This window comes from Tachysurus vachellii, chromosome 4 (genome assembly GCF_030014155.1).
Source record: "Tachysurus vachellii isolate PV-2020 chromosome 4, HZAU_Pvac_v1, whole genome shotgun sequence".
NCBI classification, from domain to species: Eukaryota; Metazoa; Chordata; class Actinopteri; order Siluriformes; family Bagridae; genus Tachysurus; species Tachysurus vachellii.
Window position 1 is genome coordinate 6051748 of NC_083463.1, and position 20303 is coordinate 6072050.

The 20303-nt window shown below is 35.6% G+C and overlaps 2 protein-coding genes and 1 pseudogene across 2 annotated transcripts; all 3 read right to left on the bottom strand.

Annotated features, from left to right (window-relative positions):
• Positions 1 to 2289: 2289 nt before the first annotated feature.
• LOC132844257 (leucine-rich repeat-containing protein 15-like) lies at positions 2290 to 6053 on the bottom strand. Its single transcript, XM_060867497.1, has one exon. It carries the CDS (start codon positions 6043 to 6045, stop codon positions 3514 to 3516), a length of 2532 nt encoding a protein of 843 aa, XP_060723480.1. The 5' UTR covers positions 6046 to 6053; the 3' UTR covers positions 2290 to 3513.
• Positions 6054 to 7058: 1005 nt separating this feature from the next.
• On the bottom strand, positions 7059 to 10616 carry LOC132844258 (leucine-rich repeat-containing protein 15-like; annotated as a pseudogene).
• Positions 10617 to 11115: 499 nt separating this feature from the next.
• On the bottom strand, positions 11116 to 15390 carry lrrc15 (leucine rich repeat containing 15). The gene is made up of 2 exons (XM_060867496.1): positions 15224 to 15390; positions 11116 to 13669 (listed from the first exon to the last, which is right to left on the bottom strand). The coding sequence occupies exon 2, from the start codon at positions 13661 to 13663 to the stop codon at positions 12074 to 12076; it is 1590 nt and encodes a 529-aa protein (XP_060723479.1). The 5' UTR covers positions 13664 to 13669; positions 15224 to 15390; the 3' UTR covers positions 11116 to 12073.
• Between the last annotated feature and the right edge of the window lie 4913 nt (positions 15391 to 20303).

Sequence of the window (20303 nt, forward strand, 5' to 3'; positions counted from 1 at the left end):
TAATTAAGCCATTAAATAGCTTATTCTTCACAATGTGTGTATTGAGAAAAAATGGTACACATGTTTTTTCTCCTATTATGGTGGACTATGGTGGCAACATCCTGCATTTGTATGTATGAATAGATCAATTATGAAATCCAGATTCATTGGTTTTATATTGAAAATATTGTAGCACATGATTTATAGGTTCATGCTGACTAGAGCCACCGAGATTGTTCAATCAACTGAAACAGAGAACTGTAGCTATCTTTAATACTCATTCTGTTTGGTAGACAAACAAAATGAAATAACTTTCCTCCAGGACCAGTTTGTAGATGCAATGCTGAACAATTTCTCCTGAAACAAAGAAATGGATTAAATCATTCCATAACAAGAAACGTGAAAAATATGTCTTTTTTTTTTTTTTTTTTACATTATGACAGTATTACACTATACAAACAATTTCTTAACTGTTAAGTGAATGTAGTCAGTGGTTCGTTCAGATGTTTAGAGATTGTGTTAAATCAATTTCTTAATGCACTCTAGCTATAAACAGAATAAATTCATGTAATAAAATCAGTATTTTAATCTTAAATGCAAAAATATTTTGTTGTAGTTTGGTTGGAAATTTTGATTTTACTTATTTTGTTTGCTAAGGCTAGAACAATTATGTATAGCCACCATGATTACAGCAAAATACAGCATTATAGCAGCTACTAAATGTGGTATCACATGTTCTATCAATTAATACATACTGTAAACACTGGTTCATTTGGTTAAAGGCTTTGTATTTTGGACACCATCAACCTAAAACACTGTTTGTTTGTTTTTTAATATTCACATAAAACAAGCAGGGGAAATAAGCGATAGTTTAAGTGTTTCAATAAAAGGTAGATCTTCTTTTTTTTTTGAAGATGGCCAGTGATTCAGCTGTTATTTTTTGATTATGAAGGATAGATTATACTGAGTGACCCATGACACTTAAATACAGTAAGAAATTACACACTTGTTGGTCCCAAAGATCCGTGGACCATAATCCATTGGCGGAACGCTTAAGACAGGACAATACATTGATTTGGCTCTTTGCTTTCTAACATTGACTGGTCATTTGTGGTAATGATTGCAGGTCGTGCATGGCACGATACAAACTCCAGCTGGCAAATCCACTGATTGGTGTGTCTCCACATAGGTTAGACAGCAATGTTTGTGGCATGCCCCAAACCCAAGAACTAAATGGTTATTATCGTAGGTCTTCAACTATCTGACTGATCTCATTAAAAATGGAGCCTCAGATTAGGTCTACTGGACTGAGCCATGCTAACAGGCTTTTGCTCAGTCAAAAACTGCACTTTGTGGCAGATCATTTTTATATGGTCCTGACTTCTTACTTCCTTTTTTTGCAAGGAGACATTGTCCCAGGCACACGCAACCCCAAGCTTTGTGTGAGAGAGACTAAGTACAGAACGATAGAGAATGTGTGTTTGGCTATCAAATTGGCAGTCCTCATCCTCAGTTAGTATCTGCTGGGCTGAGCTTTCACCCTCTGTTAAGACCACTCCCTGCTCCATTCGCTGTACTATATGAAAGATGCCAATGTGTGGATTACCCATTGGACTCTGGAACTTCAACCTTTTAACACTAGAGACGGTCCACAGACCTGCGGCACAGAGAATTGTGCTGGATTTCCTCTCTTAGCAGGACTCCCTGGCCTGAGTCAGGTAATGGGTGCATGTGGAATCAGGGGTGTGCCCATGCACTGGTTTGAGAATGGAGGACGGAGCTGGAGAAAGCAATTGTTAAGGAGTGTGTGCTCACAGGGAATTAAGCTAACACATATTCTAAGTTGCAGTGAGCTGTGACAGAGACAAGAAGCTTAGAGCTGTTTATGTGCATATGTGTGTGTGGATACAGTAGAATTGAGAAAGGTAAAATAGAACACATTTTAAGTTGTACCAAAGCCTGTCTCCAGTTTCCTCATTCCCTGCCTATAAATGTCATTATGTGAGTGCGGTGTGGCATGATGGGACAGCTGGTAGAATTGCCACCTCACAGCTCCATGGTCCCTGGTCCAGTCCGGAGCTCTGTCTAAGCTGTGTTTCTGTGTGCCTTCTCACTCTTTAAGTTACTTTTAAGTTCTCTGTTTTGGCAAGTGGAATAGTTAAATATTGCCCCTGTGAATAGCTGTGACTGAGTACTGTATTTTTTTAATTGTGTGTGTGTGTGTGTGGGTGTGTGTGTGTGTGTGTGTGTGTGTGTGCGCATGTGTGTGTGGAAAACCTTGACCTCCAGGAATAAGTGCATTCTGAAAAATTTGAAAGGATTAAATGACTCATGTTAATTTATTTAATGACACCAACATGCACCAATGATAATATAATATTAAAATTATGGTGCTTAGGTCACGGTACAGATGTTTGGCTCAGTACTGTATATTTAGGATACACAATTGTATTGTACTTGAATGGTGACAATACAGATATTATAAACCACAGACAAATCCATTACATTGTATGCTTTTAAGTGTTAACAAATTCTATAAAATCTAAACATTTTAGAGTTACATATACTGTGATTTGTATGGTAACAAAACAATCTAGAACAATCATGCAGAACAGGATGGACAGTCAATGTAGTGGCCAAATGTACAGTATGTGAACACAAGATGATCATACCCATATATAGCTGTAGAATATCCTATTACAAAGTTGGTCTCCTGTTTGCTGTTATAACAACCCAAACTCTTCTAGAGCTTTTCTCTGGATATCGAAGAATGGCTTTTTTTTATTTTTTTATTTTTTTTTAGATTTCTGCTCCTTTAACCACAAAAACATTAGTGTGGTCAGTTATTCCAGGTGCTGTCAGTATTCCAGTTCATTCAAAAGGTGTTCAGTGGGATGAAGGTCAGGGCTCTGTGCAGGCTTCTCGAGATCTTTCGCTCAAGTCTTGGCAAACCACGTGTTCATGGAGGTTGATTTGTGCACAGGTGCATTGTCACAGGAGCATTGTCATGGGTTTGATCATTCAAATCAGTTCAAATTTGATTTTAAAGCATAATTCAGGTGAAAGAAGATCTTAAAGCTTAACTTTCTAGATAACTGGGGACGACCCATACATGAGTGTGACTGTCAGGAGGTCACATACAGTACTTAGGCGATATAATATACATATATGGTTTTTACATTATTACAAAAAAAAAGCTAAGCGTACCACAGGTTTTATTCTAATGGTGAATTAAAGTCTCTCTCTCTCTCTCTCTCTCTCTCTCTCTCTCTCTTTCTGGCTCTGATAGGGACACAAAAACAATAAATAGTATTTAAAATGAATGAAAACTCTATGTAGTTTAGAAATAACTTGCCTTGTGGAGGCTGTCAGTGAAGCAGTGTTAGTGGTAGCATGAAGGCATAATCTATTTTGCAAACTATACTGACACCAATCTTCAACAAACCCCACCCCCTCCCCCAATTAGATGGATTTGGTTTTAGGTTGTAACTACAAATTATATAAAAGTCCAAGAATTCTCATATAACCACAGTGTCATAGAGCCACAGACTCTGTTTCTTGGAGTGGTCTGAGTGTAATAGATTTAGTGTAAGAAAAGTGTGTGAGGCTGATAGTACAATAATGCTTTTCTCTTTCTTTGAGCAAACAATAAAGTGTGTATGTGAATTTGGCAAGTACCGCTGTACAGCAGATTTCTATTGCCAACAATGTTGTGTAGAAAATTAACAAGGTCATACATGATGATGCTCTGTCTGCTAGGGAGCAAGAAAATAACCCAGGATATTGCGGCTGAAAGGTGGAGAAACTAGTACTCACAAATGTCCTGAGTGTGGTAGAGGGTGTAGCAAGTGTAGTTGTTAATGCTGTAGATGTAGTAGTTTGTTCTGTGGTTCGAGTAGTCAGTGGCGTTGTTGTTGCTATAGTAGTGGAAACTGTAGTTGAAGTTGCAGTGGTTGTAAGGAATTCTGTTGTAGATGGGCAAGTTGTGGTGAGTGTGGTTGTAGGCTGAGTGGTTTCTATTGTGGTGGTTGGGGATGGAGTGGTGACTGTTGTCATAAGAGCTGTTGTAGAAGGGGAAGTAGTGGGTTGTATAGTTGTAGGCTGAGTGGTTTCTATTGTGGTGGTTGGGGATGGAGTGGTGACTGTTGTCATAAGATCTGTTGTAGAAGGGGAAGTAGTGGGTTGTACAGTTGTAGGCTGAGTGGTTACTATTGTGGTGGTTGGGGATGGAGTGGTGACTGTTGTCATAAGAGCTGTTGTAGAAGGGGAAGTAGTGGGTTGTATAGCTGTAGGCTGAGTGGTTTCTATTGTGGTGGTTGGGGATGGAGTGGTGACTGTTGTCATAAGAGCTGTTGTAGAAGGGGAAGTAGTGGGTTGTATAGTTGTAGGCTGAGTGGTTTCTATTGTGGTGGTTGGGGATGGAGTGGTGACTGTTGTCATAAGAGCTGTTGTAGAAGGGGAAGTAGTGGGTTGTATAGTTGTAGGCTGAGTGGTTTCTATTGTGGTGGTTGGGGATGGAGTGGTGACTGTTGTCATAAGAGCTGTTGTAGAAGGGGAAGTAGTGGGTTGTACAGTTGTAGGCTGAGTGGTTACTATTGTGGTGGTTGGGGATTTAGTGGTGACTGTTGTTTGAGTGGTGATTTGTGTTGTTATAAGTGGTAAAGTTGTATCTGTAACTGTAGTGGCTACAAATGCGGTAGTTATTAATAAGGTAGTTGTGGTTGGTAACAGAGTTGTTGGAACAATTGTTGTGGGACATATCAGTTGGGCTTCATTTAAGGAGGTGAGTGGTTGGCCTTTCAAATCCTCTGGGTACTCGCAAACCTCATTAAAAGAAGACTTTATCTTTTCCATATTTTTAATCATCCACTTGTACATGGGCAGCAGGTTACAGTCACAGTGCCATGTGTTGTTGTTCAAATATATCTTCTTCAGTTTTGGCAGAGAACCAAAGATGTCTTGTGGAATGAATCTTAGCTTATTGTTATCCAGTTTAATGGAAGAAAGGGATTGTAGTTTTGCAAAGTCTTCAGACTTCAGTGATTCAATGAGATTATTCTGAAGATTGAGCTCCGTAAGTTTCTCAAGTCCAACAAATAAATTTGAAAGATCTGAAAACTGATTTGAGGACAGGTCTAATTTCTTAAGCTGCTTCAGTGACTGAAAAATCCCAGCAGGTAAGGACGTGATATTGTTGTTGTTTAGAAATAATTGATTCATGTTAAGCGTTTCTGTGAAAAGAAGAGGATCGAGAGCGGTGAGGTGATTGTGATTCAGTGTTAACTTTTTAAGTAAAGTGAAACCCAGAAATAGATCAGGTGATAGGTTAGTCAAGAGATTGTTGTCTAATAATAGTGTTGTCAGTGTTTTTTTATGTGGAAACAAATTTGGTTGTATGTGTGTAATTCTGTTGGTATGTATGGAGATTTCCTTCAGATTTGGTAAATTATTAAAAATTCCCTCAGGCATTGATGTCAGGTGGTTCTCATGCAACTTAAATATTCTCAGTTTATTGAGCTTTGAAAAAAGGGTTGACGAGATGGAAGTAAGATTGTTCTTTGCAAGATTAAGCTCCGTGAGATTCCCTGAGTAATCGAATGTTCCCTCTTCAATTGTTGAAATCTGGTTTTCCTGCAACCGGAGTGTTGCAAGGTTCTTGGTATCATGAAACAGTCCATTTTCTAGCTTCTGAATTTTGTTCGATTTCATAATCAATTTCTGAAGGTTGGTCAGATCTTTAAAAACACCAACAGGTAGAGATGACACATTGGTACCTGAAATTTCAATGGTATCCAGATGATCTAAACCTTCAAATGCACCTTCTTCTATAGAAGATGTAAGTGTCTTTAGAAAATTTATTGTCTTTAGCTGAGGGATTTTGGAAAATGCTCCTTTTGGTATGACAGAAATCTGACTGTCAACAAACAAGACCTCTATGATTGTATCTCCCAATGTTTCTGGAATTACTTTGACATTTTTGTCAAAAAGTTCCGTAGTCTTATTGTGCTCAGTGGCAGAAGAACAGATGAAAAAGAGCAGAATGCAGAAATATAGGAATATGGTCATATTTGTACCTGCAAATAAATGAACAAAAACAATATATACTGTATATATATGTTGCTATGTACAGTAGTTTATAATCGGTTAACTTGTTTCACAAACATTCTGTTTCACTGCATTATGGATCAATAAATTACCATATTATTATTAATAACATAAAACAAATAATATACATTGGGATATTACTTATGTTAAAATAATCATCTTCAGATTTACATCCACATTATTCCTATAAAAAGAACATGCACCATAATATTTCTTTTCCTACACGGAATTGCCAGATCTAGGCTAATAGCCACACATACTATATCTTCTTGTCACCTAAATTAAACTTTTATAATAAATAAATTCATAATATTAACCTCTTAGAGTTTGTATCCATTTGGTATGATAGTTAAACATGTCAGTTAAAATAGTAAATGTCTATCAGTAATACATAGAAAATAGTTACCTTAGACTTTGTTGCTCCAAAATATTGACTCGTTTCAGCGCATACAGCAGTATGATGTGTTTATCTTCCTGCCCCAGTATACATGAACACCCTAAGAAGTGTGGAGAAGTGTGGGCAGGTCATTTTATGTGTTCAGAGATAAGAGTTGTGTATTGAAAAACTGCACTTTCATAGATTAGCATATTGGAAGTCTTTAAAAAAACATTTATTTCTATTGCTTTTTTTAATGAAAATATTATAAATATATCTGTAATTATATCTGTGAATTGTTAAACATGGTACATCTTAATATACCCATGGACTGTGAAATGTAAACAGTTTTCTTTTTTTAATGGAATGTTATAAACTGCTATAAAGCAGCTATAAAGTCATTGGATTCTCAACAACGTATCAGATGATGTTTCTAATATCTTTCAACTTTTTATTAGATTCCCCATAAACTGAGTTTGCAATGATGATGAAATTACAGTTGAGATAAAAGTCTTTAGATGATACAAGTAATAATAATTAAGAGGCTGAATAGAGTGTGTAAATAATATCTAACATTAACAACAATAAGCCAGTGTCATATTGTTTAAATTGAACTAATTTATTATTCAAATCAAATCAAATCAAATCAAATTTTATTTGTCACATACACATACATACAGGGTACGATATGCAGTGAAATGCTTTATGCAACTGTCCGGTATAAGAATAAAAAATATAAAAATGTATAAAAAAGCAAAAAATAAAATGAGAACAAAATAATAAGAAAGTATAAACTATATAAGAAAACTATATAAGAAAACTATATTGTTGATAGTCTATAGATGTTTTTTTTAGTATTTGTTATTGTGTTACACAGAATTCTATTCTATAATAAGAAGTTTGGAAGGAACGTTTTCTGATATCTAAAGCTTAGAGTAAATACAAATGACAGCATGAGTGTTGATAAGAATTCATCATGTTAGTTTAATCCATTTCACAGACTCATTAAACAAAACTAAGCATACTACATGTACTAGCGTCCACAAAACCTATAAACAATTTTTATGTATTTTGAAGCCTATAGATAATAAGTAGGTAATGTAATGTAACTGCATGAGGTTTCTTTTAATTGAGATATGTACAAGTTATCCATAACATCAAAACCATCTGCCTGTAGGTGTTCTTTGTGTTGCCAACATAGCTGTGACCCATCAAGGCATGGACTCTACAAGATCTCTGAAGGTGTGTTGTTGTATCTGGTGCCAAGACGCATGGATCCGTGAATCGGACTTGATCAAATTAAGTTCTGTGGATGTTTGGAGGTCAATTCACCACCTAGTAAACTTTGTTTCTAAAACAGTTCCTGAACAATTAGCAGTGTGTTTCTAATGTGGTGGTAGAGTGGTGATTTTTGTCATAAGAACTGTTGTAGAAGCGGAAGTGTTGGGCTGTATTGCTGTAGGCTGAGTGGTTTCTATTGTGGTGGTTGGGGATGGAGTGGTGACTGTTGTTTGAGTGGTGATTTGTGTTGTTATAAGTGGTAAAGTTGTATCTGTAACTGTAGTGGCTACAAATGTGGTAGTTATTATAATAAGGTAGTTGTGGTTGGTAACAGAGTTGTTGGAACAATTGTTGTGGGACATATCAGTTGGGCTTCATTTAAGGAGGTGAGTAGTTGGCCTTTCAAATCCTCTGGGTACTCGCAAACCTCATTAGAAGAAGACTTTATCTTTTCCATATTTTTAATCATCCACTTGTACATGGGCAGCAGGTTACAGTCACAGTGCCATGTGTTGTTGTTCAAATATATCTTCTTCAGTTTTGGCAGAGAAACAAAGACATCTTGTGGAATGAATCTTAGCTTATTGTTATCCAGTTTAAGGGAAGAAAGAGATTGTAGTCTTGCAAAGTCTTCAGGCTTCAGTGATTCAATGAGATTATTCTGAAGATTGAGCTCCGTAAGTTTCTCAAGTCCAACAAATAAATTTGAAAGATCTGAAAACTGATTTAAGGACAGGTCTAATTTCTTAAGCTGCTTCAGTGACTGAAAAATCCCAGCAGGTAAGGATGTGATATTGTTGTTGTTTAGAAATAATTCATTCATGTTAAGCGTTTCTGTGAAAAGAAGAGGATCGAGAGCGGTGAGGTGATTGTGATTCAGTGTTAACTTTTTAAGTAAAGTGAAACCCAGAAATAGCTCAGATGATAGGTTAGTCAAGAGATTGTTGTCTAATAATAGTGTTGTCAGTGTTTTTTTATGTGGAAACAAATTTGGTTGTATGTGTGTAATTCTGTTGGTATGTATGGAGATTTCCTTCAGATTTGGTAAATTATTAAAAATTCCCTCAGGCATTGATGTCAGGTGGTTCTCATGCAACCTAAATATTCTCAGTTTATTGAGCTTTGAAAAAAGGGTTGACGAGATGGAAGTAAGATTGTTCTTTGCAAGATTAAGCTCCAAGAGATTCTCTGAGTAATCGAATGTTCCGTCTTCAATTGTTGAAATCTGGTTATCCTGCAACCGGAGTGTTGCAAGGTTCTTGGTATCACGAAACAGTCCATTTTCTAGCTTCTGAATTTTGTTTGATTTCATAATCAATTTCTGAAGGTTGGTCAGATCTTTAAAAACACCAACAGGTAGAGATGACACATTGGTACCTGAAATTTCAATGGTATCCAGATTATCTAAACCTTCAAATGCACCTTCTTCTATAGAAGATGTAAGTGTCTTTAGAAAATTTATTGTCTTTAGTTGAGGGATTTTGGAAAATGCTCCTTTTGGTATGACAGAAATCTGACTGTCAACAAACAAGACCTCTATGATTGTATCTCCCAATGTTTCTGGAATTACTTTGACATTTTTGTCAAAAAGTTCCGTAGTCCTATTGTACTCAGTGGCAGAAGAACAGATGAAATGGAGCAGAATGCAGAAATATAGGAATATTGTCATATTTGTACCTGCAAATAAATCAATAATTACTGGGTGAACATCAACCGATCTGTAACATTTATGTTTGTCATATTAACTCCAAGAGAAAGTGAGAAAATTACTATATATATATATATATATATATATATATATATATATATATATATATAGGTTAAGGTCGATAAGCGGGGTACCACTGTATATACAGTGGTACCCCGCTTATCGACCTTAACCCGTTCCTAATTAATCCCATAAGAAATAATGGATACCCAATTAATCCGTTCCCGACCTCCACTGATACCCAATAATTAACAATTTCTGCCCCATTAGCAGTATTAATTCTAAATAATACATAAAATAATACAGGTACATAAATAATATTGTATATAATACAGTAAAAAGTATAAACTAAAAACTTTACAAAAGTAACAAAAAAAAAGATTGTACTATACTTTACTTACTCGTTAAGTCGCAGTGATGGTTTGATGGAGTGTGCGGGAGGAGGCTGAGTGGTGGTGTTAGTTGGAGGAGGATGAGCCTATTGTATATACAATATACACGCACTAAATTGTTATATTGACCGCTAAATAACACTAATATTGTTCACAAACTGAAGTATAATTTACGATAGATGCTCTCTCCACGAAGGCTGAGGCGAGACTGGGAAGATCCTTCCCCTCACACATATATATATATACACTATATATATATATATATATAATGTTGCTATGTACAGCATGTTATAATCGGTTAACTTGTTTCACAAACATTCTGTTTCACTGCATTATGGATCAATAAATTACCATATTATTATTAATAACATAAAACAAATAATATACATTGGGATATTACTTATGTTAAATTAATCATCTTCAGATTCACATCCACATTATTCCTATAATATTCTTTTCCTACACGACATTGCCAGATCTAGGCTAATAGCCACACATACTATATCTTCTTGTCATCTAAATTAAACTTTAATAATAAATAAATTCATAATATTAACCTCTTAAAGTTTGTATCCATTTGGTATGATAGTTAAACATGTCAGTTAAAATAGTAAATGTCTATCAGTAATACATAGAAAATAGTTACCTTAGACTTTGTTGCTCCAAAATATTGACTCGTTTCAGCGCATACAGCAGTATGATGTGTTTATCTTCCTGCCCCAGTATACATGAACACCCTAAGAAGTGTGGAGAAGTGTGGGCAGGTCATTTTCTGTGTTCAGAGATAAGAGTTGTGTATTGAAAAACTGCACTTTCATAGATTAGCATATTGGAAGTCTTTAAAAAAAAAAACATTTATTTCTATTGCTTTTTTTAATGAAAATATTATAAATATATCTGTAATTATATCTGTGAATTGTTAAACATGGTACATCTTAATATACCCATGGAATGTGAAATGTAAACAGTTTTTTTTTTTTAATGGAATGTTATAAACTGTTATAAAGCAGCTATAAAGTCATTGGATTCTCAACAACGTATCAGATGATGTTTCTAATATTTTTCAACTTTTTATTAGATTCCCCATAAACTGAGTTTGCAATGATGATGAAATTACAGTTGAGATAAAAGTCTTTAGATGATACAAGTAATAATAATTGAGAGTCTAGATAGAGTGTGTAAATAATATCTAACATTAACAACAATAAGCCAGTGTCATATTGTTTAAATTTAGCTAATATATTGTTGATAGTCTATAGATGTTTTTCTTTTAGTATTTGTAATTGTGTTACACAGAATTCTATTCTATAATAAGAAGGTTGGAAGGAACTTTTTCTGATAACTAAAGCTTAGAGTAAATACAAATGACAGCACTAGTGTTGATAAGAATTCATCATGTTAGTTTAATCCATTTCACATTAAACAAAACTAAGCATACTACATGTATTAGCGTCCACAAAACCTATAAACAATTTTTATGTACTTTGAAGCATATAGAAAATAAGTAGGTAATGTAACTGCATTAGGTTTCATTAGGTTTGAATTGAGATATGTACAAGGTTATCCATTATATCAAAACCATCTGTATCTGGTGCCAAGACGCATGGATCCGCGAATCGGATTAGTCTGTCTGATCTTGCACGTCCCACAGATACTTGATCAAATTAAGATCTGTGGAATTTGGAGGCCAATTCACCACCTTGTAAACTTTATGTTTCTAAAACAGTTCCTGAACAATTAGCAGTGTGTTTGAATGCATTATCCTGCTGAAAGAGACTACTGCCATTACACAATACTGTTGCAGTGAAGAGGTTTACTTGGTCTGCAACAATTTTGAGGTAGGTGGTACATGTCAAAGTAACATTCGCATCAATGTGATGACCCAAGATTTCCAGCCCAACATTTCTCGGAGCATCACAATGCCTCCATTGGCTTGCCTTCTTCCCATAGTGTATCCCGGTGTAATCTCTTCCCCAGGTTTGACTGTCCACATGTTGTAAAATAAAACATGATCAACAAACCAGGCCACCTTCTTCCATTGTTCCACAGTCCAATTTTGATTTTCACTTGCTCATTGTAGGTATTTTTATTTTATGGTTGTGGACAAGAATCAGCATGGGAACTGATTTTCCATGAGCCTTGCATGATGGCATCTTTGAAAGATGAGATTGTAGAGAGATAATAAATGTTATTCAGTTCACTTGTATGTGGTTGTAGTCTTATGTTAACTCATTATGTTACAGTTTTTTGACTGTCCTGTTTGTTCCTGCTCCAGCACACAACACAGATGATAATACTAACAGTGACTACAGTGCAGACTACTGCAATGAAGATCATATGTATTTCCTGTGAACCAGTTATGAGCTCTTCTTTCTCCAAGAGTACTGTTGAGTTACCTGCTGGTGTATAAATGGATATTTGAAGGGGATTACTGAAAGTATGCGTTATTATACTTATGTTTTTCAAGTCTGAAGGACTAAAGCAAACAAGGGATGTGACATTTCTGACTTTATCTGGATATTTATTTAACCACTCTTGAAGTGGTAGAATGTCATGGTCACACCTCCATGGATTTTCAGTTAACACCACACTGTGAACATTGGTTAAAGTGTCTAGAAATTTCTTTGGTAATGAGGATAGAGAGTTGTTTTGAAGCTCCAGATGGTATAAGTTAGGAATACCATCAAGCAGATTCTCTGGAATGGACAGAATTTTGTTGTTTTCCAATGATATTTTGACCAGTTTCAGAAGGCCTCTGAACACTCTTTCATCAAGGCTCGTCAGGCAGTTAGTGTGCAAAGAAATTTCTTCTAGCTTATTCAAACCATTGAAAACACCAGAAGTGATACGTGAGATCTGGTTTCTGCTCAACACTAGAAGTCGCAAATGGGTTAAATTGCTAAACACATTATCCTCAAGCCGGGTTAACATGTTGTCATACAGCCACAGCTCCTTCAGTAACATGGGCCCAAAGGTGTTAATTGACAGACTCCGCAAGTGGTTGTCGTAAAGTGAGATGTGTTGTAGATTAGGGAGATTCAAGAAGATGCCTTCCTGAAGGAAAGACAACTTATTATTAGAGAGGTAGAGTTTCTGGAGCTTCTGTTGATGGGCAAAAAGTTCTGCTGGTAAGTTTGTGATAACATTGTTTTGCAGATGCAAAGTGTCCAGATTAACCAGGTCATCAAACGCATTATCTGGAATCACATTTAGGTGGTTATTTTGAAGGTACAAGTATTTAAGCTTGCTAAGTCCATGGAATGTTCCATTCTGCAGTTCCCTGATGCCATTTCTCTGCAGCATGAGCTTATCCAGGTGAATTAGACCCTGGAACGCATCCTCTGGAATAGAACTCAAGTTATTTTTGCTTAAGTCTAAAATTTTCAATGACCGAAGAGAACGAAACATGGACGAATTGAGTTTATTTAGTTTGTTGTTATTCAGCATCAGCACTGTGATGGAGAGGAGATTCTGAAACAGGTCCTCTGGTAGTGAATCCAGTTCAGTTCCTGAACAAACTAAAGTGGTGAGCTTAAGTGTCTTGTCAAATGTGTGAGGTTGCACCTCCCTGATCCTCGAATTATTGACAATAAATTTTGTCAGAGTCTCAGAAAATGCATCAATATCAGCAGGTTTCAGTGAGGATATGTTAGTATATGAAATATGTATAGACTTTGTTGTTGATGGAAGAGGGGTTGGAAAGTCTTTTATGCCATCGCCTATGCAAACGGTATTGGTGTTGTTGCACTGGCATGTCGGGGGACATGCCCAAACTACATTCACTGCACAAATCCAAATAATTATATACTGTCCTAGTTCCATGGTCTCCTGAAAGGGAATAAGAAACAACTTTAATTGGTTGATTATTTATACGTTTCCCTGGTGTGAAGTCTTTACACTATATACTAAAGCTTACGTACAATTTACATGTTTGTATTTTAGTTTCAAAGACCATTAAAAAGCACACACTGGTAAAATATTAGATTCGACCTGTGAAAGACACAGAAACTATTTTAACTAAACTTAATATTAATGCACAATAAATTAATATTTGATTAATTTAGATCTTAAATAACATGATAAGACTCATTTGCACACATTAAGCAGGTGAAGTTGTTATATGTGGGATGTCTTGCTTGAATAGCTCTCTTAAAATTAATTAATGTCAGGACCATTCCAAAATTCAAAACTTTTCTTTTTAGGTAATTATTTAGTTGATTTATTTCTGTGCTTTAGGTCTCTTGTTGCATCACCCAACCTCTCATAAACTTCAGGGTGGACTAATAACCTGATATTTCTGACACATTGTGTGGTAAAATATATTGATACACTCATGAATTCATTTTTCCCTCATTGATTGCAAGGTGTCAAGGCAGCAAATCAGCTCCAAACCTGCACCATGTTTTACAGTATCGATAAGGTTTTGTTGTTGGTTTGCAAAACTTCCCACTCCTAGGGAGAGCAGCAACAGTCCTGAATTCCCCATTTATTAACTGAAATGATTTGGTAACCTGTTCTAGCTTTGTGCATCTCTACAGTGTCTTGTTTAAGGTCCTGTGAAAGTTGCCTGGATTCGATACAGACTTTAAAGGGCAAAGCATGTGCAAGAGGGTTAAAGGTTCAATTACTTCTTCCACCCTGCACCGTGAATGACTACTCAGTATGTGTGATAAAGACCTTAAAACTACAACTGCATGTGTCTTAGTGTGTGTTAGTGTAGTGAAATTGTGTTGTGTAAAATTGGAACTTTTAACTTTTATTGATTGGAATCAATGCATCATTGCTAAGTAAAGTTTTTTTTTTTTTTTTTTAACTAAATTGCAAGCTGAAGCATTTAGAATGAGCCCACAGTCCAAAAATCTACATGTTTAACTTCTACCATGACAAAATTTTCAGTTTCTTGAACGTCATGAAAATATGTAGGTAGATCTTAAACAAAAAAGGCCCAAAACTAGAAGCATTCTAGAAGATATAGCTGTAGATATTTCAGATAACATGAATAGACTACTAGCTGGTTACAAAAAAAAAAAAAATTTGCAAGTTATGCCATCTGGGGGATTTTGTTAAATATTAACATAAAGTGTTAAAACAGAAACTTTGCAACTATCAAAATGACGGTATTTTTTTGTAGTAATGTAACTGAATTGTTAGTAAAAATACTTTTTTATTATTATTTTTAAATATTTTGTTTGTGTTTATATTTTACCTTAAAATTCTTTTTTTTTCTTCTTCTTTTTACTTATTAGTCACATCAAATCAAATTGCATCTCACTGCCTCTAACTCTTGTTTTACATTAACAGTTACACAATTAAAGAAAATCATACAGAACTAACCAGGTTTATATATAACAGTTTATACCACAAATGCAAAAGAAACCTTACCTTTAGCAGTTTATATAGATATATGGTTTTCTTTTGATCTCCTGTTAAGTTTTTACTGTTTTCTTTGAAAAGGTTTAGATGTTTGCTTTGCAGTCATTTCCTTAACGTTAGCTCCACAGATTGGCACAGCAGCTGCCGGAATGCTTAAGTCTCCACCCATTCTCAGGATTGGGATTCTTCTTCTTCTTCTTTATCTTTTCTTCAAGGATTCTTCAGTTGTTTCCCCCTTTTTACTACGTAGCTTCCACATCTGTAGTGCATGTTTGATTACCACAGAGAATTTGATTTCTTTGCACTTGCTTACTTACTTCACTTTGTTTACTTAGTATGCAAGTTGATAAATAGTTTTATATCACTATATATTTAAGTATTGAATATTCAACTCTATCGATGTTTCTGAGAAGATGCTTATTACGTTATCACTCTGACAGTAGGGCTTGTTGTTCTACAAATAAAAAAAAAAGGTTGATCTAATAGTTATTCACTCATTTATATATGCAATTATTTATACAGTAGAAGCCGATTCAAATGGACTTGTATAGTAGACAATTCACATAAGATAACGATAATAATTAATGCATATGCTTTTTGTGTGTGCGTGTGTGTTTGTGTGTGTGTTTGTCTGTTTGTGTGATTGTTGCAACCCAAAATGCTTCAGTTAGCTGTTTTATTTTTTAATTTTTTTATTTTTTTTTTTAATTTTTTTTGTTCAAAATTTGTGATTCAGTTTGTCAAGATTTTTTTAAATCAGAAAACTACTTGAGATGGTGAAATTGCAAGCAAATAGTTCTTTTTTAAGCGAAGACACATTTGTAATTCTACTTTTTATGATGACTGTGCTCATGTTTGCATATGTGACAACACTGCACATCTTCATGTGGCTTATCTGCTGTCACTGTAAAAAATCTGAAGCTTCTTCAAATATCGTTGTGTTCTTTGTGCTTGAATTTGTGTAAAATTCTACAATAGGAAAAAAAAACATTAAATACTGGAGGTTTCTGAAGGAAGTTCGTATCAAACTTTTGTACACTTTGACTACAAAATCAGTTTTATTTAATTCTTCTTCTTCTTCTTCTTCTTCTTCTTCTTCTTCTTATTATTATTATTATTATTATTATAGTTACTTCATTTAAATTCCTAGAATATTTAAAGCAATACAGTGAGAGCAGAAATGTTTGTTCAGGCTCTAGCCTACGTCTCCTTATCATGATACAGCACAATCAGGGAGGGTGAAGACCACAAACTGCACACGTTGTAACAGAAGTCATTCATTCTGTTGCTTCATATGGATCCTGTATGTGTGTGTGGGTGGGTGTGTGTGTGTGTGTGTGTGTGTGTTGGTGGGTGTGTGCACATGTTAGCAGTGTTCATGCAGTCTTATCTTATTTTGTGTGTGTTTGGGGATAGAGATACGTGCTTGACTCCGTGTGGTAGCATTTATTCCAGAAGCAGACATATTTAGCATTTATCGAGTGTGTCTAATAGGAAAATAGATGACTTTTCTATTCATACTATAGAACAATGCCGAAAGCACCTATCTATTTTAAAACGAGCCACGTTCTCTAACCCTAGGATTTATTTTTTAAAATGGGTAAATCTATACAGCCCAATGTTAGTTTGCTGTCATGTTCAACATACTCTAGCTGACTTCCTCAAAATCTTTTATTTCCACTGTCATATAGAAAAAATCAGCTGTGAAAAAAAAGATTAGCACATGCAAAGTTTGTTAATCAGACTATTGTGAAATTTGGCTTTAACAACATTTCGGGTTTTTCAATTTCCCTTTTTTTCCTCAGTGAACTTGACAGCAGTTTCTAAAAAAAAAAAAAGAATTTTATTGCATATCACACACTGTACTTACACACATTTAAAATCTTAATATTTATTTTATTTTATTTATTTTTATTTTATGCAAATCTTTGCTCAAGGAGATTACTGTCTGTAATAATAATAATAATAATAATAATAATAATAACATACTGATTAATATGCAGGCAAATAAGGTGACATAATTCAAGGAAGTTGCTGAATTTTTTTTTTCTCAATATTATGGTATGAATTTAAATTATAAATGCTTTGTGACTGGTGATCTAGATGGGGACTTACAAACATGCATTTTTCTGTAGCTGAGTTTGTGAAAATCCTTTCACAATCTAAAAAAGAAGTTTGTCCATTGATATTTTAAATTCTATAGCGGATCTTCTGTTGTGGGAAAGTTGTGGCCTCTTCTTCTTCTTCTTCTTCTTCTTCTTCTTCTTCTTCTTCTTTACCAATTTCTAACCTGTCTGACATTGTGCTTATCTTAACCTTGTACATAATATCTGCATTTGCACTTTCCCTCGGATCACTGGGGTCTGCTACAATTATAGACTTCCAGAGTTACAAAAAACATTTACTTATTCTGTAAAGTCAATCAATAAAAAAAACTTATATTTCTGTATATCATTTACTCTCCAGATTTATTTTTCTTCTATAACTTCTTACTTATTGCCCTGTTTTATTTGTTTCCAGGACGTATAGTCATTTATACCTTTCTTATTTTATTTCTCTTGCAACCTAATCTCCTCACCAGGATATAGATTGGTCCAGGCTGTACTAAAACTTTAACAGCATCGACAAAGCACTAGCCTTTGTGTAAGTTACAGTCCAATATCAGATCTAAATCAGCATTGGCAAAACTATTCTGTTTCAGATGGATTTGGCTCAAGCATTAGCACCATTGCATTTCAGTGTGACACTTTATTAATGCTGTGGGATTAACAATGGACTGCCGTACACTTTATATTATACAGTATATGCTCGTGTGCTAGGTTTTTTACCTGTTATGTTTAGCTGCATTGACTGATTTCCATGAGTGACTATGAAGCAGACCTTGTTTCTAATAATCCTACTACATTAATAACGCATTACATTTCATATAGGTAGACATTCGGCTCTATGATCTTAAATATTAGTATTACACCCAGTATTTACGTAGAAGTAAACTGTAGACCAGTGAACAAACACGGACATAGTGATTAAGTCGCTAAGTATTTCAGCAGAACAAAACAATTACTTGGAAAAAAAAATGCCTTTACAAGTCAGATAAATTCACTCACTCACACTCATCTACTGCTTATCCGAACTACCTCGGGACACGGGGAGCCTGTGCGTCATCGGGCATCAAGGCAGGATACACCCTGGACGGAGTGCCAAAACATCACAGGGCACACACACACACACTCATTCGCTCAAGCAATCACACACTATGGACAATTTTTCCAGAGATGCCAATCAACCTACCATGCATGTCTTTGGACCGGGGGAGGAAACCGGAGTACCCAGAGGAAACCCCCGAGGCACGGGGAGAACATGCACAGATAAATTCAATTCAGTGTTATTTAAATTGATTTGTATAGCACTTTTAACAATATACATTGTCTCAAAGCAGCTTTACAGAACAAAAGATATATAGTACAAAAAGTACAGAGATTCAAGATTAATATTAGACTTATATTTAAATGTGTTTGTATTTATCCCTAATGAACAAGCCTGGGGTGACTGTGGTGAGGAAAAATTACTTTACTGTAGGTGGAAGAGGAAGAAACCTTGAGAGGAACCAGACTCTTCCTCATTTGGGTGACATTGAAGGTACAGTTTAGTTCTGGTTGTTGAGGAAAATTCTGGTTGTCGTCTACTTCGTCTGCAACAATGTTTTGGTAGATGGTAAGTCTCAAAGTAACATGTTTTTGTAGAGTATTATATTTCTGTTCGCTCTGTCTTTTGTCTTGCACAAGTTTGTGTGAATGCACTTTAATGTCAATTGGTTAATTTGTACTTATTAGCCTTTAGTTCTGAGTCTTCTTTCATTCGTTCATTCATTTTCTACTGCTTATCCGAACTACCTCGGGTCACGGGGAGCCTGTGCCTATCTCAGGTGTCAGAGATGCCAATCATGCATGTCTTTGGACCGGGGGAGGAAACCGTAGTACCCTGAGGAAACCCCCGAGGCACGGGGAGAACATGCAAACTCCACACACACAAGGCGGAGGCGGGAATCGAACCCCCAGCCCTGGAGGTGTGAGGCGAACGTGCTAACCACTAAGCCACCGTGCACCCCTGAGTCTTCTTATGTAGCTCTTTATCTTTATGTAGCACCAGGGGCCTGGAGGAACATTCTTTTCTCTCACTATGTACTGCATCAGACATATATATTGACTCTTGACTGATCCACATGAATGCCAGGACTCAAGGATTGCCAGCAGAACATTTCCCAGAGCATTACACAGCCCATGCCAGCTTGCCTCTTTCCCAGTCTGGTAAAAGTCTGCTGCCACAGAAGCACTATACATAATTCAAGAATGCACCATGGATTGGATGTGAAGTATTAACAGGGTTCAACACATATGAACTATGAGGGTCCACCCTCTGACAAAGATAATTACAATCAGCAAGTGCTCTTAAAGAAGAGCCTTGAAGTAAACTGAAAATCTTTTCGTCATTAGGCTCATTACTCATCAAACATCATTAAAATTCACTATTTAGAATTAAAATGCTGGATGCACAGATGCTAATACTTGCAATGCCAGCATTGCCAATCTCCCCAGATGGCAGATAGGCACATAGTGTTAACTCAGCTAAAACATCTTTATAATCACAACTTTGCTGACCAATTCACATTCGATGCTTAAATTAACTGTATGCAGTCAAGTTTATAATCAGTCCTTAATGTTTACAGTCATTGCTGGATGGTTCAGTGTTACTGCAGAGTATTTCTACCAAATATACTGTATCTTATTTTCAGAAAAACCAAATTTACCTTTTGAAAAGATAACATTTTGAATCCAATGAATCAATTTAACAGTGCAGTGGTTTGATTAAAGACGTCTACAGCCATAAATTGTTTGTACTGTTCTTAGTCAGTGGTGTAAACTTTTAAAGGAAATCCACTACATTTACTCATAATGTTTGGGTCACATGGCATCATTTAGAATCAGCGATACTACAACAAACCGATAAAACACACCAGTGGGGAAACATGACCGTGGTGTTAGGCTGAAATATTTCCTTTACGTGAACGCATAAAACCTCCACTCCTATA